The sequence below is a fragment of the Siphateles boraxobius genome, unplaced genomic scaffold (genome assembly GCF_051911475.1).
Source record: "Siphateles boraxobius isolate OS27281-9 unplaced genomic scaffold, OSU_SipBor_1 20, whole genome shotgun sequence".
NCBI classification, from domain to species: domain Eukaryota; kingdom Metazoa; phylum Chordata; class Actinopteri; order Cypriniformes; family Leuciscidae; genus Siphateles; species Siphateles boraxobius.
Genome location: NW_027508811.1, coordinates 1341052 through 1366032, shown reverse-complemented (window position 1 = coordinate 1366032; position 24981 = coordinate 1341052). Strand labels below are relative to the sequence as shown.

Below are 24981 nucleotides of genomic sequence, written 5' to 3'. Positions count from 1 at the left end.
ACTACTGTAGGAGCACATCTGATCTCTTCTGGAAGCTGGTTCCAGCTGCGGCTGTTATAGTAGCTAAAAGCAGACTCGCCATGCTTAGAGTGAACCCTTGGTATTTCTAGCTGATTTGATCCTAATGATCTGAGTGATCTGTTGGGTTTATATTCAGTGAGCATATCTGCAATGTATTGAGGACCTAGGCCATCGAATGATTTATATACCAGTAATAATACTTTAAAATCAATCCTATATGTAACTGGCAGCCAGTGTAAAGACCTGAGGACATGTGTGATATGTTCATATTTTCTGGTTCTGCTCAGAATCCTAGCAGCAGCGTTCAGTATGAGCTGCAACTGTCTTATGGTCTTTTTGGGAAGGCCAGTGAGGAGTCCATTACAATAATCCACCCTATTGGTGATGAAAACATTCACAAGTTTCTCTAAGTCTTGACTGGAAACATAGCATCTAATTCTTGCAACATTTTTCAGGTGATAGTATGCTGATTTAGTTACTGCTTTGACATGACTACTGAAACTAAGGTCTGACTCTTTGACCCCTAGACTGAAGGTATGCGTTCACCTTGAGAACTTCATCATTGTTTCCAAACGCAATGACTTCAGTTTTGTCTTTGTTTAACTGAAGAAAGTTTTGGCACATCCAATTGTTTACTTCATCCATGCATTGGAACAGAGAGTTAATGGGGCTGTAATCGTTAGGCGATAGGGGTAAGTAGAGCTGCGTATCGTCTGCATAGCTGTGGTAAGCGATTTGGTTATTTCTCATTATTTGGCTCATTGGGAGCATGTACAGGTTGAATAGGAGTGGCGCAAGAATTGAGCCTTGAGGGACTCCGCATGTAATGGGTGTCCACTCTGACTTATGTTCTCCAATACTCACATAATAACCTCTCCCTACCAAGTATGACCTGAACCATTTTAGGACTATCCCAGAAAGCCCGACCCAGTTTTCCAGCCTGTCGAGAAGTATGTTGTGATCGACAGTGTCAAATGCAGCACTGAGGTCGAGTAGTATGAACGCGTTCAGGCACAACACTGCTAGTGTACTACTCTCTATTCGTTCTGGTGAAATCACACAACATAATGCACAAAAACGTGTCCCTGCTTGATATACAACCACTGATGAACATAATCGGTTTTGATGAGAAAAAAAAAACTATAGAGTGCGGATTAGAACCCAGAACTTCTGGCACGGTTGGCGAAAATTCTGACACTGGACCATTAAGATACATTGTGCAAATAGGCGAAACGAGTCACACGAAAATTCAAATACTGTTGCATTATCGATATATATATAGATATATATATATATATATATATAGCTAAATCCTCCGACCACTATGTTGGTCTGAGAAAGAGAGACCTAGACAAGACCGAGAGGTCCGAGACCAAGACAAGACCAAGACCAAAGACTGTCAAGGCCGTGACAAGAACGAGACCACGTTTTCAAAGATGTGCCATCTTTACTGTTAATAACCTGTGTGTTTAATAATGTGTTTTGGTGTTTGAATGTCCCTTTAAGAACAGAATCATCATTCAGCTAAATCTAATACCAACAGTACATCCCTAATATTTGATTAAATATCCACCAGAGTGTTACTAGTATTTACCTGCTGGTTGCCTTCATATGCCCGACGCTCTGCTTCCAACACCTGCTTCTCCAACTGCTGCATCTGAGAGAGCAAGAACTATAAATGAATGCGCAAAGGTGCTGTTTTTTTGCATGTATGCATGCACATGATAATTATTCATATGAAAGTCTGCTTTCATTTTTCCTCTATGCCATCGACATAGAATAAGCAGGGGAATCTTAATAAAACGTAAATTCGTCCTCTGCACTTTTTTCGGCCAAGTGTGTTCACATAGAGGTTTTCATGGACCAATATGAATAAATCCAATATATATATAAAGATTCAAGATAGTCTATGCATGACCTGACACTTTATTGTAATCCAAAATGAGTCAATGTCAGCATTATGGAACGCTAAAGTCTATTTCTTACATACTAGAAGTCGGAGGGTGCCCTCATGCAAAAAGAATGGAAGTGAGGAGAGGATGTAATTTAAGTGTAATGGGTGAAGATAGATGAACCCATAACTCTATCCCTCCACACATTAGATCCACAGAGGTGGAGCTGGACTAGGTCAAGGTCAACCCAGGCAAGCACCACTTGCAAGTGAGACTCATAGAAGTCATTACACTTATGACATTCTTGGAAATCCATTATGTGGAAAAAGGCATCCAGCTATTACTATAGCTGAATAAAAAGCAGAAACGTTTTGACTGATGAAACGTGAAGACAATAAATTCATGATTGCGACAATATATGGGTTATGTGTGTTTTTCAAGCCATTTCGGGTTATTTACATAACAATAAAGTTACATAACAATCGCCTTTATATCAGTAGAAATTATAAAATATATTTTCTGCCTTATTCTGCAATAAAACGTTTCATTAAGTGTTAAGGCCGTTCAAACCAAGAACGATAACTATAAAGATATCTATAAAATATCTATATTAGTGTACACACACCAGCGGACGGTATCATTCAGTTTATTCTAAGCGTGTGCTTGTCTGTCGCTTTAAATGTTTAAGCTCTTTAAAGCAGGATTGATTCTGATTGGCTTTCAATGTTTTTATCATCCATCAGCTGGATAAAATACTTAGTTTTTCTGTGCCGTTATCGGTATAGCTGTGGTGTAAACACTGCCATTCTTTAATATTGAGAAAGATTTTTAGAACAGTATCTTTATTGTTATATTTATAGTTATCACCCTTGGTGTGAACGGTCCTTTAGAGTGAACATATGCTATTCCTTTTTTTTAACATTGTATAAAATTCATGATGACTTAATGTACAAGTGTTTGTATTAGGCCTACATAAACAAATTATAAATTGTCATTAGGAAAATATGAGCTAGTAAAAATATTTTAGAACATTAAAATGATTGGTTATTGTTCAGCAGCGCATTTCATTTCTTAGCTAATTAAAAGCAAGAGATAAGAAAAATAAAACCTGTCAATTAGATAAAGGTCAGAATAAACAAGTATTACTATTACACTCTATGCATAACATATTCCATGCATTACTAAGGAAAAAAGCCAGCTGGTTTTGTAAACAAATATTCTCTGAGCTAGTATTACTCTAATAGCGTAGTATTGTGAGGAATGCAGCATGTCCATTTTCAAATATTTTTACCAAAGCAGGAATGCCATGCTTTATTACCGAAACATTCCATCAAGTCTTTTATTTTTATTTTCTTGGATGAGAAGACCATGAGACTTTCTTTTAGAAAGTTAGGGAATGCAAAAACTACTATCCAAGCAAAAACATTTGCCAAAGTTCTGAAGCTGTGTTACATTGAAATGAAATAGAGTTTGAGTTCTGTGGTAAACTAGTGGTTTCGGCGTTTTCGCCGCTGATCCTCCATCTTCTTATCTTGGATTTGCTGCCTCATCTTCCACCAACCAAACACCAAAAAGAGCAAACAAACAGATGCTTTGGTCCTCTCCATCTCGCTCGTTGTGTGATTTTAGCAAGCTAGTGTCCTGCCTGAATGAACTTCATGAAATGAAGTTCCCCGCTGAAATGGGTGGGGTTGTATGACGTTTGATCCAGGAAGGCGTGTTAAAGGCGGGGTTTAGGGCAGCGCTGTGGGGCTACTGGCCCGGCAATGGAAACGCAAGCCCGGTGCTTGAGGCCCGAGGCCACTGGCCCGGCTCGGCTCGCTGTTAGCCCTGGCCAGACAGTGGAAACGCGACTATTGATTCAGTAGCTGGTCATTTTGGTGACTTTACTGTCATCATTTATTAACATAAATTCCAGGGAATTTTGACCACTTTATTCAGAATCCTCATACTTTCTAGTTGAGCTCTGATATAAATTCCATATTCCTCTTGCCAGTCTTATACACTAGTTGAGCCCATCAGATTGGAGTTTGCTGAATGGCTCTTGGAAATCTAATGAAGACCCTGTGTGAAAATGCTTATATTGTGCATATAATTATATTGTGCATATTATTCTTACATTTTATTTAATTGAGTAAATTTTTTTTTAAATTCAAATTAAATTACCAGTGTAAATAATGTAAATGAAAAAAAAGTTTTGGTCAATAATGAAGTTATTTGATTAGTAACCTATACATCTAAGAGCACAATCTCAATTATCTCTTATTAATTTTATGGCATATAAATTAAGTTGAGAGGACAACAGGGTTCAAAAGTAACTGAGAAATTCTGCTTAAAAAATTATTCATTTTTAAATAAAAACTAAATATATATATATATAGGTAAAAAGTGTATATTTTTTTGCTAATACAATTTTTGGAGTATACTTTATAATTAAATATTAGTATCGAGAATGTCATTTTTATTGGATTACGGTCATTCGAATTTACAGTATGCCTAACTGTCAAAAAAAGGGTTAGGTTAGCTTCCTTTTAAGTGTTTTTGGGGTCTTTTCTTAATTATATCTTTTTGATTTTGGAGTTAAATTCATGAGATTCATGTGTGGGTGTTATTCGCTGGAACAATTTGCTTGTTTCTACTTTGGCATGAGCTCCATCTGCAACCTGTTTCTTTTCACAGAGTTCCCAAAGGAGAACAGACAAATATGACCTAACACACTACTAATAGTTACTGCTGCTGCACTCATATTTTCCAATGAACACCACACAAAAGTGTTCTATGCAGTTGTGTGTACAGTATGTGACTGTAAGCCCATCTAGATCAGCCCAATGGAGGCATCCGATAGAACGGGTGAAGGTCTCTGCACGTTACTGTCTTCCCGCGTGGCAAAGTAATTTAATTCCATTTAAGCTTTTATCTGACTGCATTTTATATCTGACTCTTTATCACAGTCTCAAATTTAGGTTAGATTGCCAATTGGTTATTGGTCAAATAAATAGTAGTTTAGCAGCGCATTAATCTTTGATTAATCTTTTCAACTCTTGACTTATATTTTACCCGTTCATAATAGGAAGCTATGTCACTCTGAGGTCCTCACGCCTTCTGCTTAACGCGGGTGTCACGATCACAAGCCCGTCAGTTTTGGTCACCAAACAGAGGTAATTGCTATATACCTGAGATTGGTCACATTCACGCTTACACGATCAAAGATACTTTGGTATAGCCCCCGTGGTTGCATAAACTTGACATTAAAGTAACGTTTCCTTTAGTACAGGAGAGGTATGGACACTATTACAGATATAAGCTGACCAACATTACTTCTCTTATAATAGCTTTGGATTGGCCATGCCGTGGTTTCCCACGTACACTTATCTAAAGTTAAATTAAATTAAAACAGAGGTAAGACACACCCAAATTTAGATTAGTCAAGCAGCATTTTTGCTGTTCTAAACGGAAATTCACTTCTTGTCTTTGCAAACCACGTACACTTGAATTAGAGTCAAATATTAGTCGTCACTAATCTGACGCAAAACTTGCGGTAACATACAAATCTGTTTAATCTACTTGGGAAAACAATTTCAGAGTCAGTCGGAATAAAATCAAACGTAATTTATTGTCAGGTATAAGTATCATGCCGATTTCATAATCAGTTCAAAGATAATCATTACAATAACATCAAATGCTCAGAGATAAAGAGTAAAAGATGTAGGTTAAACCAGACATTTTGAAAAATACATAATGCTGAAGTATTTGAGATCCTTCAACATTATGGGCTGATCTGAGTTACAGAATCACCCTGAGCTTCTTGTTGCATTTCTTTATATAGACAGAAACTTCAATCAAATGGAAACATTTGCTAACAATGATGAATGAATGAATTTGATGAGACATTTGTACCAGTCACACTGAGACATTTCAAATGATACCAAACATGTACTATAATACTGTATGATAATTATTTACACTAAACCATATAGATTTTTGGGTGAATACCAGGTGATCTCAGCTTGAGAGAGACACAACATGGGGGAGATGATTGACTCGGGGATGCTAGTTTATCAAGAGAGAGTCAAATGTTAATTTCCAGGAAGGTCCTTTGTCTTCTCGGGACTTGTCGTTCCTCAACAGAATGCACAGCATTTCTCAATTCTTATATGACTGAATGATATTCTGATCGTTCTAACAGCCTCTCTTGTTTACAAGCCTCCGTCATTAAAGATGTTTAATAAGGCTCAATGCACAGCGGACTACTGACAAAACTGTCATTATGATGACTCTGATGGAACGATCTAGTTCAAGTAAACCTTTTCTGCTATAGTTATCTTGGACTTAAGGTAAAGCACATTTTGTTGGATTTGTTAATGGTGCATTAGTCAGAGCTTGATGAATGATATAAATCTGTTATTCACTGATGGAAGTTACAAAGATTTAGAAAGACTCTGGTTAGTTTTCCATCATAAAAGTCTATTGCTATTCAGTGTTTAGTGAGCCAATTCCTAGACTAAACCAAAGGGTGTGTCCCCAAAACACACTGATGGTCAGAAATACATCACACAATCTACACACACTCATTATCTATATATCATCCTCACACACAGCCACTAACCCCACAGACTATTCATACATATATATGTAACTAACTACAGATATGTTCATACCACAACAACCACACATACACACATAGTGTATACACCCATCCTCATCTGTGGTCAAGCTGGTCCACCACTGCCCAATGAAACCGATATAGAAAATAAAAAAATAGCAGAGTAATTACAGACTGTTCTGAGAACAGCTGCACAAACCAGTCAGATTCTGACTAGTTGAGCCACAGGTTAATGGTACATATTAACATGTACTTTTTTCTAAAGCTTATCATTAAATTTGTTGGATGCTGTGGTGAGAAGCATAGTTTCTTTTTAAAATGACACGTGGAGCTAAATAGATCATGCTCCTGGGCACAATAATTTAATTGAACTCTATATATTTCATGCTATTTAAATATATATTTTAATTTATATTTAGCATGTCAACAGTCAGCACCGTTTTTGAGGAGTGCACATGTACATAAATGTGTAAGGGAACCCTGGAGTATGACAAATGAGGAAACCAGCGAAGAATGAAATCAAATAAAGCAAAACGACATAGAACAAAAACAGTGAAGTATTCGTCAGTTCATTACAGCAGAATGTCAGAAAAATTACGTTCGAGGATAAAGCTGCTGACTGAATGAACCACATGTTTACATGAGTAACGTGTACGCCAAATACAGCATGTTAAAGTTTTTAAAACATTTACGACTTTCTATTGTTTATGTACATTAACTTAATGGAATAGTTCACTTCAAAATGACAATTCTGTCATCATTTATATCACCTATAAAGCCCTAAATGGTTTAGCTCCTGTGTATTTAATGGACCTTCTATCACCCTTCAATCCATCGTGTTCTTTAATATCACTAAAATCGAGGCTTCTGGTCATTCCTATATCTAAGTCCACTAAAGGAGGGAGGGCGTTCTCACATTTAGCTCCTAAACTCTGGAATAGCCTTCCTGATATTGTTCGAGACTCAGACTCGCTGTCCCAGTTTAAAACTAGATTAAAGACGCATCTCTTTAGCCAAGCATTCACATAATGCTTACCTTTTATACTACTGTTGAATCAGATCGAATGCATTAATATTATGAACAGCAGCTATGCTAATTATTTCCCATCTGCTTTTCTGCTGTTATCTCGGGACGCTAGTCCCGAGGTAAATAGCGTTCGTCAGCTCCAGTTTGTATCCAGCCTCTCACAGAGACTTCAAATGCCCGAACACCTGCGATGAGATGACTAAACGCCTGTGAAGAAACGACTCGACGCCTGTGAAGAGACGACTCAACGCCGGCGATATGTTATGCCCTAAATAAATACATGATTAACTAACTGTATTTTTCTATGTACATTTCTGAAATGCACTTTCTGTAAAGCTGCTTTGAAACAATATGTATTGTGAAAAGCGCCATACAAATAAATTTGAATTGAATTGAATCATTTACTCACCCTCAAGTTGTTTCAAACCTGTATGAATTTCTTTCGTCTATAAAGAAGATATTTTGAAGAATGTCGGTAACCAAACAGTTGATGTACTCTTTTGACTGTACCCACAATATTTTTTACCTACTATAGAAGTCAATGGGGCGCATCAATTGTCTGGTTCCAGACATTCTTCAAAATATCTTTTGTGTTCAGTGGAAGAAAGAAATTCAAACAGGTTTGAAACTACTTGAGGGTGAGTAAATTATTTTGAAGTGAACTATTCCTTTAATAATGTAAAGTTATTACTCTACCACCTGCATGCAACGTCATTAACAACAGTCCTATATTGTTGAACTAACGTGGTTCAAACAACAGAGGTACGACCAGTTTCTAGAAACAGTTGTGACAAGATATTTAGTTTCTACAACGATGCATTGTTCTATGGTGGTTAAGCAGTAAAGTACGTCATTGTACGGGTAATGCACCCCTGTGTCAGATAAGAGAGACATACAAAATGTGCAGAGAAGTCTGTCCCCAGGAACGAAGTTGAGAATCACCGCATTGAATGAATAAAAAGTGACAGACATTTACAATGCTACAAAATCTTACTGAACCTGAACTTTTGAACACTCGTGTAATCTAGTCTAGCTGGAGTCCACCTGGAAACAATGTTGTGTTTAAAAGATATCAAAAGATTTCAAAACCTTTGAAAGAAGTAAAATAGCCTATTCCACTATGTTTTGTCTGTGATTGATCTGCAGTGCCGGTCCTATTTGGTATTCTATGGCACTCCAAACAATCCAGTACTAAAGTGAGCAGTCCGAAATCTAAAATTGATTCAGAACATCTTGCTAAAATGTTTGACCATTTCAGTGAAAATAAGCATCACAAAAGTATGGAGCACTGCATATGACATGAAGGGGGAAAAAATATATTGTTGCTACAAATTAAGAATTGCACAAAACATAACAATTTGTTCCTTAGTTGCAATTAAATTGTGGCCACATTGTACTAATTATTTCCATTGTGGTTATGATTTAAGTAATAAAACAATGGGAAAAAATGAATAAAAAGTGGCCATGATTTAACTAAAATTATTAAACAAATGAATAAGAATATAGCCATGATTTTAACTAAAACGAAGGAACAAATGAATAAAACTTGGGCACTGTACAAAAGGGTATTATTAGTTCTGATTATTTTCTGACAGAAAATATGATTTGATGGTTGAATAAAAAATAAAAAATAAATTCAAATGAGTATTGACATGATGGGCGACTGTTAATGGGATTGCATTATACCAAAACAAACTAAGAACCTCCATGCTTTCATCAGTTTGCACCTGTAAACTCCACATTTCGATCAATAGTTTTCTTTAATCTACTACGATCCCTCCTAGCTTCTCCACCCCATATGTCCTGGCTACAGTCATTCTTCCATTCCATGAATTCCATCCACGGCCTTCAGTGGCCGGCCCGCCCTGCACCCCTCATCCAGCCTTACTCTACAGCCCAGCTCACAAAGCCTGTCTGTATGACACCCCTGCACCACAGCTCCAGTCCAAATTCCCAAGCGTCACCCGGACTCTGCTCCACACACCACTCATCTGTGTCCTACACACTTAGGAGGAACAGCAGCACACTGTATATTGGATACACTTTGGAATGTGCTAGAAGCTAACATTTCTATTCAAGTAGAGTCCATTGCTGCAGAAATCATAATAATATTTGTTTTTCTCTCAGAGGAAAAATATTTTAATCATACATTTTAGAATAATTAATTTAAAGGGGTACTTCACTGCTGGCAAAATGGGCTTTCAATAAAACTTGTCTGTCTATGTGGTATGAAACCATAGAGTAAACGTTTAGCGGGAATGAGTTATTTTCAGTTTCGAGTGAAAGGTTATAGGCAGTGCATTGCAAAAAGTTGCAAGGAATCACAAATATGGAGAGAACACTGCAATGGAAAATCTGATAAATCTTTGTGTTTGTAGTCTCCATTTAAACCTAGACAATAAACACAGACTTTAATGCCGTGTTCAATGAGGGAAATGAGGTTGTAATTGGGAATATTCAATTTGGTGTTTCAGTCAATCATACATCATGTTCACTTGTTGAATACATGATGTTACAACGACACGAGAGCATTTGTTTCAATTATCTGGCAAAAAATAAAAAATAAAATAACAAAATGCGTTCACATCAAAAACAGCTAACAACAAGAAAAATTAAATGTATCATTATATAAACTTAATGTTTATTGTTCGTTTGTTTTTACATTTGATATAGGGGATAGCTCCACGCAATGCTTGTTGGAAGCAGGACTTTCCGCCATCTTGTGAGTGACGTCAAATGACGTGTCTCACTGAGGTCTGGGTTGATCCATTTGACCCGAGTTCACAGGTCAGATGTATGACATCAAACAGCATTCCAGGTGTTATTTACAATAAGGACATGGGAAAAATCTGAATCCTGAGTTGTTTAGAACGGAGCATTAGGGCAAACGGAAAAAAGAAAAACCTGAAGAAATATCCAGTATTCATGATCATTGTTAGTTCATGTTAGCTAATGCCTTAACTAATGTTAATGAATGGGAACTCATTGTAAAGTGTTACAAATTATACATATCATTCACAAGTTCACACTTACATATAATCAGATATAGTATAAAATATGCATATTTGGCGTGCTGTCCGAGGAGAGGGCTCTGAGCTCTGAGCACTAGGGAACATGTCAGTAACATGTCAATAACAACAATATCTGTACTCTCTGGCCATTGCTGCCAAACTAAACGTGAAATCAATCTGAGGGTTGTTGGGCACGAGGAGAAGCGGAGCATTAACCTACAACACAATCAGACTTCGCACAGTTTGCTTTCTGTGTGAGAACACAAGTAAAGTATGCATGTTTAACTGCACTTGAAAGCTGCTCTTATTTTTACCATAACGGTTTAAAAGAAAGGTTTGCATGAGTTCAGAAGCAGGATATGGTTGAGCCACTGAAGTTTTCTTCATGTGATCCTTCGTGACATTCTTTGAGGAGGGCTCACTGCAAATGTTCGTTACTGTTTTGATTTTCTTTGCATGATGAGCAGTTGCTGTCCATGTTTGGTTGATTCATTTCAAACCTTACAAAACAGGATGCAAAGCAGGAGAGAAAATGACCTACATTTCTCCCAACAAACCACACTTGCATCAGCATATACAAGTTTGTTTGTGTATGTATTTAGGATGCTAACTTCCTGTATAGCACGAAACCAGGCATTTCCTCCCATGGGAGTCTCAGTGATTAAAGGATAGTTTGTTTTGCCACTCTGTTCATATGTCTCTCTCCTCCCATTTCACTCCCTCTCTTTCCCTTTCACTCTTATACCTCTTCATTATCCTACAAGGCATGTGCAAAACTATAAAAAAAATTCAAAACAAATTCACAATAGTTTGAGACTCAGACAACCCACTAACTAGGAAGGATAATTTATTTATTATTTATTTGTTGTTTATTTGAATAGGGATAGATACAAAGAAAAAAACAGATTATTACATAAGAAACAATCCGATGCCTGTATCAGTGTTTATAGCCATGGCTAATTCGCAACATCTGTCTCTAGATAACTAAGAAGGATTGTCCCTTTGAATTGGAATCTCACTTGAAACACAGAATACTATGTGAAGTCCACAGGATTAATATCTGACATTTCCTCAAACCATTACATTATGAGAAACCATTACAGACTCCTAAATGATGGAATCATTAATTTTTTTTCATTACACAAGTTATTGAGAAGGGAAAAATAAATCACAGGTGATAGATTATAGAAAAAAATAGTAATACTTGAAATTGGTGAACCAACTCTGTTTCTGTAAAAGTCACTTTGTGTCCATAACACTTATTTGGTTTAACTCAAATGGTGTTGTGATGCTGGTTTCAATAGGGCATTATTGCGAGATAATGCAGTAAAAACATTATAGGACTTTATAAACTTCGGGAGCCAAAACTTTAAAAATGAGCAAGACTGAAGAGCTGACTATGAATCAATTCACTGAAACGGACAGCTTGAACTGGTCCATGGAAATGAAGTACCAAAATGTGTCTAATGACATAATCAACTTTAGGAAACTTAAGGGCCAAACTAAACCAGATATCATGTGACTGACCTTCAATGTTGAAATGTAATGTAAAACATACAATATAAATATATATTTTGTAAAAAAAACAATCCTAAACTTGACCTCTCCACAAAGGCAAGACATTTAAAGCACCCGAATACATCTCGAGTCTGTAATTCAAAGATGATTCTGCTATCCCAGAATGCAGCAGTCTGGAGCCCTGTGGTCAGGCGTCTGTAAATATTAACCTCTAATCTGCTCTCCCTCGAGATAGGCCAAAGAAATAGGCCATGGCACGCACGCACACGCACACACACACGCACACGCACACGCACACACACACACACACACACACACACACACACACACACACACACACACACACACACACACACACACACACACACACACACACACACACACACACACAACATGGAAATGAGCAAATAGTTTAATAGGTGGCTTTTTTTGCTTTTCCTAGAATTCACACTATCAAGTATCTCTCCTATATTAATACAGACAGGAATTAGTGGGCCGGTGATATTGTAGACAAATCTTATGCTGGTCTGTTATTATTTTAATAAAAGATGGCTAGCGGTAAAGTAGGTTTTACTTGCTCAGCATGCAGTCTGATATAATGATTTTTAAAGATCCTAGAGCACCAATGTAAAACAGCAGTCGAAGTGAAAGGACAAAGGCATAGCATAGTGTGTATAACTGACCTTTTCTGCCGTGAGCTCTCGGATCACGCTCATCTGCCCACGGAACTTGAAGAGCAGGGCCTCGAGGGCCATGTACTTGTCTTTCCACTCCCTGCCTGCGCATTCATCACCCTCCGCCATGCCGTCACCCCTCAGGCTCTGCAATATTATATACACAGCATGAGACTGAAGCAGAAGGACAAACAGAACATGCAGTAGAAAAAAACTCAAGAACTTAAGCTAATGAACATAGGTCCAAATATAAATCAGGTGCAGGGCTGGGTGATGTGTAGCAAAACAAATATTTATATATTTTCTCTAAGGAGTGCAGAGGAACCATCATTATGAACAACCAGCATAATTTCAACATTGAAATGTGGTTAAAATAACATTGAAAAAACACTTAAATAACACTTAATAATCAATGTAAAAAGGTTGACAAAATACCAGATCAACAACGTTCATTCGCTCATGTTGAAAAGATGTTGAAACAAAGTTGCAATATCAACAGTGATTCCATATATAAAATCGAAACTAATATAAGCAGTGATTTAACCTTGATCCATGACGTTGATTCACCTGTGATCAATTTGTTTCAAAATGTTTAAATGCAAGAAAGAACAGTAAAAATCCAGTTTAACTTAGGCATGTTTCCACATAATTATCTACATGCATTATCTACATGAAAAATGTCAGGAGGAACTTCTGTAAAAAAAAAACATTTTTGGATAATGTAAATAATCAGAGTTATGAATCAATTCACAGAAATGGACAGTCTGGTCTATGGAAATTAAGTACCAAAGTGTGTCTAATGACATTTGACTATCTAATGACAGATAACTTAATGGCCCAACAAAACCAGAAGGCATGTAACTGACATTTGAAATTAGTTAAAAAATTGTAGGCTATGTTGTTGTTTCAAAATTAAAAAACAACATTGGAACAATGTTTGATGGTTGTAAATAGGTCATCAAAATACTTGTAAATTAATGTTGAGATTCATTTACCCATGATTGATAAGGAACATTTTGTTAATTTGCAGTTTTAACTTTGACCCGTCATGTTGATTATTCATCATCATGAACTGCAAAATTTGTTTTATTAACATTTAGACAAAATAATCTGTATCCACTTCGCTTCGAAACGTACTTGACTTTTCACAACTACCTATGTGTCATATAACTCATAATTATGTTTGTTTGGGCATTCACAATGTAAATGTAAACAGACATAAACAGTGAATATACTGAAGAGGGTGTTTATTTGCCACAAAATTCTGATTAATACAGGTATATGCCAGCTGTCTTTTATGGATTTAAAAAACGGGAATCTTATTAATAAATGGTTTACTCCAATCAAAACATTTATATGGTGCATGCACAACCAGAAAATTACCCAATTCCAATACTAACTGTAATAGAGAGACAAACTTTCACTTCAATAATAATTGGAAATAAACAGCAAAGACCGTCTGCATTTGTTGTGTGAAAACATCAAAAGTGTTCGAGGACCAGGCAGAGCCCTGGACAAACTGACCACCACTATAAAAACAAACCAAACCAGCCAGCACTGATGCTTTTCCATCGTAAAAGTTTAATTATGAAAAACATGTGTTAACTGATGTAAATCAGGTGTTGTAAAGCACAACAGAAAAGTGTGAGTGAACACATTACACTACAACTTCTCTAGTTATAATAAGCTGTCATTACAGCATTGGCATGAGCACAAAGGGAGTGCAAACATGTGTTGAGCTCAATTAAGCTGTGGTAAATAAGACTGAGGGTTTGAATCTCAACCGATGAGAATAAAAACAACATGTTACTGTGAAACATTTAAGGGAAAGTGAGCCAAAGTAGATAACAAAGTAATTAAATGTATATCTAGAAATGTATACAATGATCTGGGAATTGTGGTAGGAATTTGCTTCTCAGGAGTAGATGGACAGTGGTCCTTTGGCTCAATTAAAGGTTCTCTACAGTTTCTCTACAATACAGAGCAAATAGGCTATACAATGATTCCACATAACTGTAATTATTGACCACATTACAGGTTAAATCTTTTGATTGGACAGCTGGCCTCATTTTCAGGCACTATGGAATATTTGTACTTTCAAAGATTAGTGGGCCATTGGAGATGAATGAATTAAGGCAAAATATATTTGTTTTAAATTACGAATATGGTATAGAAACCAGTATATTGAGCATAATGTATATATTCATACAAATTTTAAACTAAATCTTGATATAAAAAGTGTGTACATAACGACAATGATCTATCAGTTAACTGCAGTTGAAAGAATGACGATGCAATACAATTAGAGTTGTTTTCAGAAAATTTACAGAAAACAGAACAGAATTAATCTAACTACATTTAAATCATATACAATCAACAAATAGTGTATTTCAAACAACACAAACTTTATATTTAAGCAATTATTCTCTCCTATTCACTTTAACAAGAAACAAAAACAACTAATACTTTTTGTTAATAGTTAAAGATTCTACTCTTACCCGACACTCAGTGTTACAGTGCTGTAGACGGCACTGGTTTCACACCATAATAAAAAATATTATTCCGTGTTGTCCCAGTTGTTATGGTACTAATGACCTAATTATGATATAAAGAGCGTTTTCTAGCTCAAAGTTTTCACTCCAGCATCGTCTGTGGAAGTAGGCGGGCTCGGGGGCGTGTTTTTACGAGTACGCACAATCAAACCATTGTAGGTGTGGTTAGGACGATTTTTTGGAGAACTGTGATGTCATGAAAGATTGACTTTCCTGACGACCAATCACACATCTGAAGTGTTGAGTCTGGACCAATCATATGTTTGAATGGCGGTATTTCATAGCGACTCCGGAATTAACGCGTCACACGTGTATGTTATGTTCCTGTGGAATTACTGATTTCTACACGCAGTATTGAACCTTTTCACCGGTACCTGCTTTATTGCAAAGGTATGACAATATATGTCCATGCCTTAATGTGTTCTGAATGTGCAGTAAAATAGGGTGTACGGTGTGGGAGAACGTCGGTTTGATATAAATGTCTGCCGGAAACAATAAAGTGACTAACGTTAGCACTAGGTTAAGTTAACGTTACACTAAGCGCTGTTGTTTAAAGTTGATCTTCTGCAGTTGTTGTATTAGCTTTTTAAACAATTAAACGATACATGTATGATATTAATCTGCAGTTGATTTTATGTCCCAGAAATAGTCATGGTTGTGAAGAAAAAAACACCTAAAGTGGAGGCTGTAGTTTTGGATGATGTCAAGCTGAAGAGCCTGACAGGTGAGTGACAGTGACAGATATCAACCTTTAGCGGTTGTGTTGTGGTTGCAATGCTTATAGTTTCCTGTAATGTTTATTTATATCTCATGTTTTCTCCCAGATTCCTTATCTGTAGATGGGGACAGTAGATCAATAGAGCTTGCTCGGGTGCTGAAGGACAGTTTATCTTCACCTGACCCGGTTGAGCAGATCCAGCTCATCTCTAAGGTCGGTTTGCATCACATTAATCAAATAAGTATACTGTATGTAATTGCTTAACACTTTTAATTCATTGGTTTGCATGCTGACTGCAGGCAGGCTTCATGTTGGAGCAGTTGAAAGAGGATGAATCCTCTACAGGTCCTTTACTGCATGCCTGCCTGAGCACACTAGCGTTCCTGTATACCACACTGCCAGCTAAGAACCCACTTAAGAGAGCTGTAGCAAGGTTAGAAGTACCCACATTTCACTATCACTCATGTGACTGGAAATCAACAACTCTTTTTAATGACTTCTGGGCACTTAGTTTATTTAACACAAGGGCATATTCCTTTTCTTTTCCACCAGTGCACTATGTAGTGGCCCAGATTGGCTGGAGGAGAAAACAGTTGGATGCCTGTCTGAGTGCCTGTCTTCTTCTCTCTCCTCTACGAACACAGATCACTTCTCACACCTAACAGATAGCATTACTTCCTGTCTGGATGTCTTTAAAATTGGTACGTATAAGTGATATAATTGTATTAGACGGTATCATAAATAATAGTAGATATCCACCTAATTATTTTGCAATGCGCAAGTAAGCTATTTTTGTGAATGTGTGAGACATCTGATTCATTAGCTGCTATAGGTGAATGACACAATTGCTGTAAATGGTAAAAATATTTGTGCTACAAACCAGTGTTCATAATTACGACAATACATTAAATGTACACTATGTAACTTTTTTCAAAATTAACTAAATTTAAATGCGTCAATACATCAATCCTTCATTTTAAAAAAGTGTTTTTGTTTTAGAATCTTGGCTTGGCTTTTTGGAGATGGTGAGAACTGAGAGATTTGAAATATTGTAAAAGGAGATGACGCTTCATTGAAGCATTATTTTGGAAGTACCGTGTCTATTAGTGGGTATAGCTACAGTAACATCTTCCGCTAGTCAGCTTGAGATCCTTTCCATCTAAACAAAGTTATATATCTTAAAGGGATAGTTCACCCAAAAATGAAAATTCTGTCATTTACTCATCATGTTACCCTCATGTTGTTCCAAATCTGTAAGACTTTCTTTCTTCTTCGGAACACAAATTTAGTTTTTTAATGAGCGCTTTCTGTCCCTCCATTGACTAAGCAAATACCTCACTGATGCTTCAAAAATTTCATTAAGACTAAACCACTCAATACATATGGATTAGTTTTATGATCTCTATGAACTTTTTGAAGTATCATATTTGTAGTTGCGTAGCTGTCAATGGAAGGACAGAAAGATTTCATCAAATATATTTATTTGTGTTTCGATGATGAACGAAGTCTTACAGGTTTGGAACGACATGAGGGCGAGTAGCCTAAGTAATGACAGAATTTTCCTTTTTGAGGGAACTATCCCTTTAAAGTGCTCGCGTGAACGGCGTCAGAGATTGAAGAAGAGAAATTGCTGAATAGTCATTATTATTTTGCGCATAAAAAGTATTGACTTTAAAAAAAAAAAAGTATTGAGTATTACACTTTGTCTCGTAGATGCTATGCTCGCGCACGAGCAGATTTGTTTCCTCTCTAGAGAAGCGTTCAGTTTTTTTCCGCTTGCAAATTCCGCCACGTAAATAGCGAATCCGCCATGGCGTGAGCGCAACTGGGTTTTAAAGGGAATGGGAGATGAGACTGATTGGTTTATTGCATATTATGACCACAACACACCTATTACTCATTAAGAGAATAGGGACAATCCTTTTAGACCATACGCCCATTTTTCCCGTAGTTAAACTAGCAAAAGTGGATTTGGACACGTCCTAAGTGCACTTGTGCGCACACACAGTGTGTGAGATTGTCCTGTTTTGTTGTAGAATATCTGCCCTCTTATTGAAAGGGGGCCGGGAGCAGCAGCTCATTTGCATATAAAGGGACACACACAAAAACACCACCAAAAAGTGGCAATTTTAACATGCTATAAAAAATGCTCTGTGGGGTATTTTGAACCTAAACTCCACCTACACACTCTGGGGACATCAGATACTTTAGTTACATCTTGTAAAAAGGGGCATAATAGGTCCACTTTAAGTGAACATAAACAGTTGACAAACGAAAACGGTGTGTGTAAAAGTATATTGGATCCATGCAGCTCTTAAAGTGACAGCAGCCTAATATGAAGTATAAAACATATTAATAAAAAAGTATATTGGATCCGTGCAGCTCTTAAAGTGACAGCAGCCTAATATGAAGTATAAAACATATTAATAAAAAAGTATATTGGATCCGTGCAGCTCTTAAAGTGACAGCAGCCTAATATTAATAATAAAGCAACGAAACACAAAGAGAAAAGTCACTTGCTGTTCTTGACTGAATAACTTTTGTAACTATATTTGTAATGTACATTTTATTTATAAAGTGCAGTGTTATTTTACATTTGATTACAGTTTCTGTACCTGAATATCTGAACATCTTATAACACTGTTTATTTCAGTCCAATATATATTTAGCTATTTTTTTTATTTGTTCTTTTTTAATTACTAAGTGTTTACTTTTCTTTACTAATGTTTAAAATGCATATTAGCTAGGCTAGTTGTTTTTGCTATGGTGTTTTTAAAACATAGGCATAAGTTCTTGAGCCCGTTGATTTTTGTTCATGGTATTCAGCTACAATTAAATGTTTTGGAATAAGACTTAATAAATGTGAATGATCTAAGTTTTTTTTTTTTTTTACCTTGGCAACAAAATTAGGAATGGATAAGAATCAGAATAGATGAGCAGAATCTAAATCGGAATCGTTAAAATTCAAACGATACTCAACCCTAATTTTACATATGATTTTAAATAAATGCTACTCAAGGAATTATTTTAATTTGTAATAACGTCACACAATATTACCGTTTTTCTGGTTTTTTTTTTATCAAGTAAATGCAACCTTGGTGAGCATAAGAGACTTATTTTATTATTATTATAATTTTTTTTAAATCTTAAAGACCTCAAACTTTTTAGAGGTAGTGTAAATGGGTGTAATATAATTTTAATTAGTTCTTCTTGATTTACAGGTGAGAAATGTGTTCATCGATTGCTAACAGAAGGTTAGAAAACAAGTTAATAATTGAATGGCATACCTTTAGCTTTCTAAGCTCTGTTTTGCAAATACAGTCACTGATTTTTTTTCTCTCTCTCATAGTCCTCCAGTACTTCCAAAGGACTTTGAATTATTATGTGGAGCAGAACAGGTAAACTGTTCACTTGTGTATTGAATAATGTGCTGTATGCATGGATGAAAATGTTGACATCTTGTTCCTATTATTCATAATCCTTGAAAATTGTTTGTAACATTGTTTAATGTTGAATATTTACATTTGATATGTTTTTCAGTGGTCTGGCGGGTCGTCATGTTGCCCAGGCTCAGCTGATGCAGTCCTGTCTGGCAGTGGTGAAGGCCTCAATGCTGGTGGTTCAGAGATCTCAGGAACCCATTAGTTCTGCAGTGCTTTCAGCTTCAAATGACCTATCTGATCTGCCTCAAGTTCTCTCTGGACTACTCAACTGCTATACATGTATCTTGACTGATGGTATTGTTAAGACCAATGTATTCTTCATATGCAATTGACAATGAGGTTTTGTTTGCATTTACAATTTTGTTGTTGTTGCATATTGTATTTATTTTTGTATTATATTTAAGTTCTTGCCTTTATTCTCCCATCCAGAGGAGTTTCTTCAGACGGTCCAGAGCACTGCTGGGATGGCTGTTGTTTTGTTCATTAGATCTATAATGGGGAATGGAGATGATGTACCAGTTATAGTAAGTGAGCGTTCCTTCTTCCCAGGATTAAGAGTCCAGCATTGTATTTTGTACTATAATTGTTCAGTTTGAATAAATGATCTCAACTTGAGCTGCATTTGAACGCATTCCTGGCTGTGTGTGAAATGTGATTGTAGGTTGCCGGTCTCCTGCAGTGTTCAGTGGATGCAGGCGACACCGTCCCCCAGTGGTTGAGGCAGAGCTGTGCAGGTCTGTATGACAGCAGCAGGCCTGCAGCGGTAGCTCTGTATCTGAGTCATGGAGCTCTGGCTATGCTCAGCTGGAGAGGAAAGACTCACAGTCCACAGACAGAGAAACTGCTGCTGCTCATACCTGAAGTGCTCCTGTCTCTAGATTCAAGGTATTGAAGATGCCAAATGCATTCACACAAGGATATGGTTAAAATACATAATTTAACAATTGACTAGTCAGTGGGTTAACTGAACGAGGGATTTGTTTGTGTATTGTTTCCCTCCCCACAGTTATATGTATAAACCGGATTATAAGACTTTTTTTCTTTGCACTCAAATTTGTGAACGTTACCATTCTAAAGGTTGGAATCTGTTAGATTAAAAAAAGTTTTTGTAAGAACTCTTTTATGCTCACCAAGGATGGATTTATTTGGCTATTGTTAAATACTATTACAATTTTAAATAATTGTTTTCTATTTTAATATATTGAAAATGTAATTTATTTCAGTTGCCAAAAGCCAAGGCAACAGTGGCAAGGAACCAAAACTCCATCAGGTGACAGAATAGAGAAAATTCTCTGAAAATTTCTTGCGAGAAATCAGGCTCAGTCGGGGGGCCAGTTCTCCTCTGGCCAACGAATAAATAGTGTATGATCATGATTTAGGCAGCATTACAGGTCAGAAGTCAGATTGGATCAGAACATTCACGATATTTATCCAGTTCCATCTGGTTGGGGGTCGGAGTCATCACGCCGCTATGGAGACGAGTTTGTTGAGGTGTCCATGAGGCCTTCACAGGGCTGATGAGGCTGGCACTTCAGGGATGCGTTGTGGTTGTGTCCAGGCGCAGGTCCACCATCTGATCTGGATACGGCCCGGATCCGGCTGACTTCAGTAAACCTTGGAATAAACGGAAAGGCTAACATTAGCGTAGATGCCATTCTTCTTATGATTTAACGAGTACATCGGGTGTTATAGGAAGTGTCCCCGGTTCCGGCTGAACTAATCTATGCAGCCTAATAATCATTTAACTTATTTGAATAATAGAAATGTATTATTTACATTTCTGTATCATCAGATAAGTATGATTTGAACCATGCTAGTGCAATTCCACTAATACCAACATAATTTTCGAGTCTATTCAAAAGAATGTTGTGGTCTGGTATCAAATGCAGCACTAAGATCTAGTAACACTAATAGAGAGATACAACCACGGTCTGATGCTAAGAGCAAATCATTTGTAACTCTAATAAGAGCTGTCTCAGTACTATGATACGGTCTAAATCCTGACTGGAAATCCTTACAGATACCATTTCTTTCTAATAAGGAACATAGTTGTGAGGATACTGCCTTTTCTAGTAATTTTGACAGAAAAGATCGGCCTGTAATTGATTAATTCTCTAGGATCAAGTTGCGTTTTTTTAAATAATAGCCTTAAAAGTTTTCGGTACATATCCTAGTGACAAAAATGAATGAATGATATTAAGAAGAGGATCTATGACCTCTGGAAGAATCTCTTTCAGTTGCTTAGTCGGTATAGGGTCTAACATACACGTTGTTGATTTAGATGATTTAACGCTTTCCTATAGCAATTCATGAATGAAATTGTTTGTCGGGGAGACTACAATGCACTGTCTGATGTGATACTGTAGTAGATGGTTGCATAACATATATTTTTGGATAGCATATTGTAAGTAAAGAAGTTCATAAAGTCATTACTGCTGTGCTGTTTGGAAACTTCGGGTGTCAAAGTTTTATTTTTTGTTAATTTAGCTACTGTTTCAAATAAATACCTAGGGTTGTGTTTGTTTTCTTCTAAGAGTGTTGAAAAATAAGCAGATCTAGCTGTTTTTAAGGCCTTTCTGTAAGCAATCGTGCTCTCTCCACGGAATGGGGAAAACAAATCTAATTTTTTTTTAAAAAAATTAGCTACTCTCCATTTTCTGGCTGCTCTCTTTAGGGCCCGAGTGTGCTCGTTGTACCATGGTGTTGGATTATTTTCTTTAATCTTCTTTAACCGCAATGGAGCAACTGTGTCTAAATTGCTGGAAAAGAGAGAGTCAATTTATGTTGCAACATCGAGTTCTTCTAAGCTATATGGGATACTGATGAGATGAGAAAGTGGTCAGGAAGATTATTTATAAAGCAATCTTTAGTGGCAGAGGTGATAGTTCTACCATATTTATAACACAGAGTCGTCTTTGCAACCTTGGCTAAATTAAGTATACATGAGATCTAAAGTATGATTACGACAATGCTAATCCCAATGCGTCTTTTTCATTATCTACATGGATATTAAAGTTACCAACAATAAGAACTTTATCTGCAGCCAGTACTAACTCTGATAGAAAATCAGCAAATTCTTTGGTAAAGTCTGCATGGTACCCTGGTTGCCTGTATACAGTAGCCAGCACAAATGTCGAACGGGATTTATCACTTACGCTAGATAACGTTACAAAGACTACCAATCATATCATTTACAAAGAGTGATTTTGTAGAAAGGGATCTAATATTCAGCAAATATACAGCTTTATCATTTGTTCGTCTGTATTATATCTGTTTTTTATTTGATAAAAATAAATTAAATTTTTACCATTAAATGGGTTTGATAGTTTTTTGTATTTCCTAGTTCAGGGAACAGACACAGTCTCTATATGATGATATCTAGGTGAAAGAGTCTCTATGTGATGGGATTTATCTGACCTCAGTGACGTGAGACAGCTAGCAGACGGTCGGTTTAGCCAGTTTGTCTGCTTCCTGACCTGAGCCCCAGATTGTCATGTTTGAGGTCTAAGACTATATTCCATATTACTAGAGAGCAGAGCCGCACCATCCCCGGAGGGATGAATACCATCTCTTTTCAACAGGTCAGGTCTGCCCAAAAACTTTTCCAATTGTCTATGAACCCTATATTATTCTGCGGGCACCACTTAGACAGCCAGCCATTGAGTGAGGACAGTCACGGATGACAGATTAACAGGCTTGCTGAAGGCTAGCGATAGTGATTTAGATTAAAGCTAGCGAAGCTCAGACAAAATTAGATCATATCAGATATCTGGTTGATGAGTACAATATATTTCATACTTATCTCATACTTGTACTCATACTTGAACTTAAACTTATACTTATCATACGATAAACTTCAGTCACATGACCCTTCAGAAATCATTCTGATGTGCAGATTCACTGCTCAGGAAACATTTAGCATTATTATCATCAATGTTGAAAACAGTATTTGCTGGTTAATATTTTTCTGGAAATCCCCCCCTAGCATCTGAATATATTTTTTTGTTTAATATGATATTTACTTTTTTGATATGTACGGATATTTTATAACTGTCACTTTTGATCAATTTAATTAATCAAACTTTTAAATGGAAGACTATATTCATCATTAATAAAAAAATAAAATAAAAAAAATAATACAAATAATACAAATAAATACATAAAAAGTCTTTATAAAGATGCACCACAATATAAACCAAAAACTTAACCAAATAAAAATAAATTAGAAATACATTCTTTTATTTTCACATTTCTTATTGGTCAAATTGGTTATCAATAATAAATGAAAAAATATCAGACAACAGCATTTCATTTGACAGAAAGCAACATGAAAGAGTAATAATACAATTGTTTCTCTCAGAGAAGTTGCATCTCTGAATTCACTCTATTTCACATTGTAAAACTGTTCTTACTTAATTTGGTTAAAGTAACTAGTTAAAGTTGATCAGCCTTGATTTCCATTTAATCTGCTCTCTAACATAAATCTCTCTCAGAGTGAAGGAGTCCAGTACAGTGATGGTAGTGGCTCGGGTTTTGACTCTCTGGAGCGGAGCAGCGGTTGACTGCGTCCAGGTCGACACGTGTCCACCTCTCCTTCGCTCATCTCTGGTCGACACGTGTCCCCCTCTCCTTCGCTCGTCTCTGGTCGGAGGCTCTCCTCTTATCGCACGCCTTCACCACCACATCTATGCCCACTGGGAGCACCCGCTGGATGGGGTCCGCCACCAGACGCGCACCCTGTTCCAGAACCTTCTCAAGATCCACCAGCATTGCAGTGATCACAAGTCCGATCCCGCCAGCGACCCTTACATCAGCCAGCTCACCCGGGACCTTCTAACACTGGAGTGGCATATGAAAGGGAAGTACGGCACACTGGCCTGCCTGGTGGAGCACTTGGGTGCGGAGTATCTACTCAAGCTTGATGGTGGACTTCCATCCAGGCTGCTGGGTCTGATGGGGGATCAGACGCTGGCACCGTACGCCAGTGACCTTCTGGAGAAGTTGTTTGTCTGTCATAAGGTCCAGCTATGTGCCCGATTTAGGGATGGGTATGCGTGGATAGATGGATGGCACGAGGTTTGGGTGACGCCTCTGCTGCAGGTACTGTGTACAGCCCGATTGGATCAAACAACTTATATACTAGACTACTTCCTGCCCAAACTGCTACGCTGCAACCCTTCCAGCCTTAGCCACATGGTACAGGCCCTACAGGAGATGCCGTCTTGCGCTGAGGGTAAGAGACTTTTAACCTGCAATGTAATATATACAGATACGTGTTTATAATTTATATGTACACTTTTGGATATACTACCTCAAGTTTGGGCTCAGTATGATTTAAAAAAAATATATTCATTATTTTATTCAGCATTGATGCAAAAAGCAAAAAGTGATCGTAAAAACATTATAATGTTACAAAAGATTTCAGTTTCAAATAAATGCTGCTATTCTATTTCTATTCATCAAACAATCCTAAAAAAGGTAAAATTAGAAAGAAAAAAAATCTGCGTATTTTAATCTGTACC

At 36.8% G+C, this 24981-nt stretch overlaps 2 protein-coding genes across 5 annotated transcripts in view; one reads left to right on the top strand and one right to left on the bottom strand.

Moving 5' to 3' along the window:
• plekhh2 (pleckstrin homology domain containing, family H (with MyTH4 domain) member 2) overlaps positions 1-15415 on the bottom strand; it is a 68229-nt gene extending 52814 nt beyond the window's left edge. The window contains exons 1-3 of the mRNA XM_077236358.1: positions 15245-15415; positions 12756-12893; positions 1616-1678 (exon numbers count right to left, since the gene is read on the bottom strand). Coding sequence (XP_077092473.1) covers positions 1616-1678; positions 12756-12875 — 183 coding nt within the window. The 5' untranslated portion in view covers positions 12876-12893; positions 15245-15415. The remainder of the gene's footprint in view (positions 1-1615; positions 1679-12755; positions 12894-15244) is intronic.
• A 163-nt stretch (positions 15416-15578) lies between these two features.
• thada (THADA armadillo repeat containing) overlaps positions 15579-24981 on the top strand; it is a 123806-nt gene continuing 114403 nt past the window's right edge. For all 4 annotated transcript variants that reach the window (XM_077236380.1, XM_077236379.1, XM_077236378.1 and 1 more), the window contains exons 1-11: positions 15579-15688; positions 15942-16022; positions 16123-16229; positions 16316-16449; positions 16569-16717; positions 19238-19270; positions 19366-19414; positions 19557-19753; positions 19889-19983; positions 20121-20344; positions 23953-24692. In XM_077236380.1, the coding sequence (XP_077092495.1) occupies positions 15950-16022; positions 16123-16229; positions 16316-16449; positions 16569-16717; positions 19238-19270; positions 19366-19414; positions 19557-19753; positions 19889-19983; positions 20121-20344; positions 23953-24692 (1801 nt within the window). In that variant the 5' untranslated portion in view covers positions 15579-15688; positions 15942-15949. The remainder of the gene's footprint in view (positions 15689-15941; positions 16023-16122; positions 16230-16315; positions 16450-16568; positions 16718-19237; positions 19271-19365; positions 19415-19556; positions 19754-19888; positions 19984-20120; positions 20345-23952; positions 24693-24981) is intronic.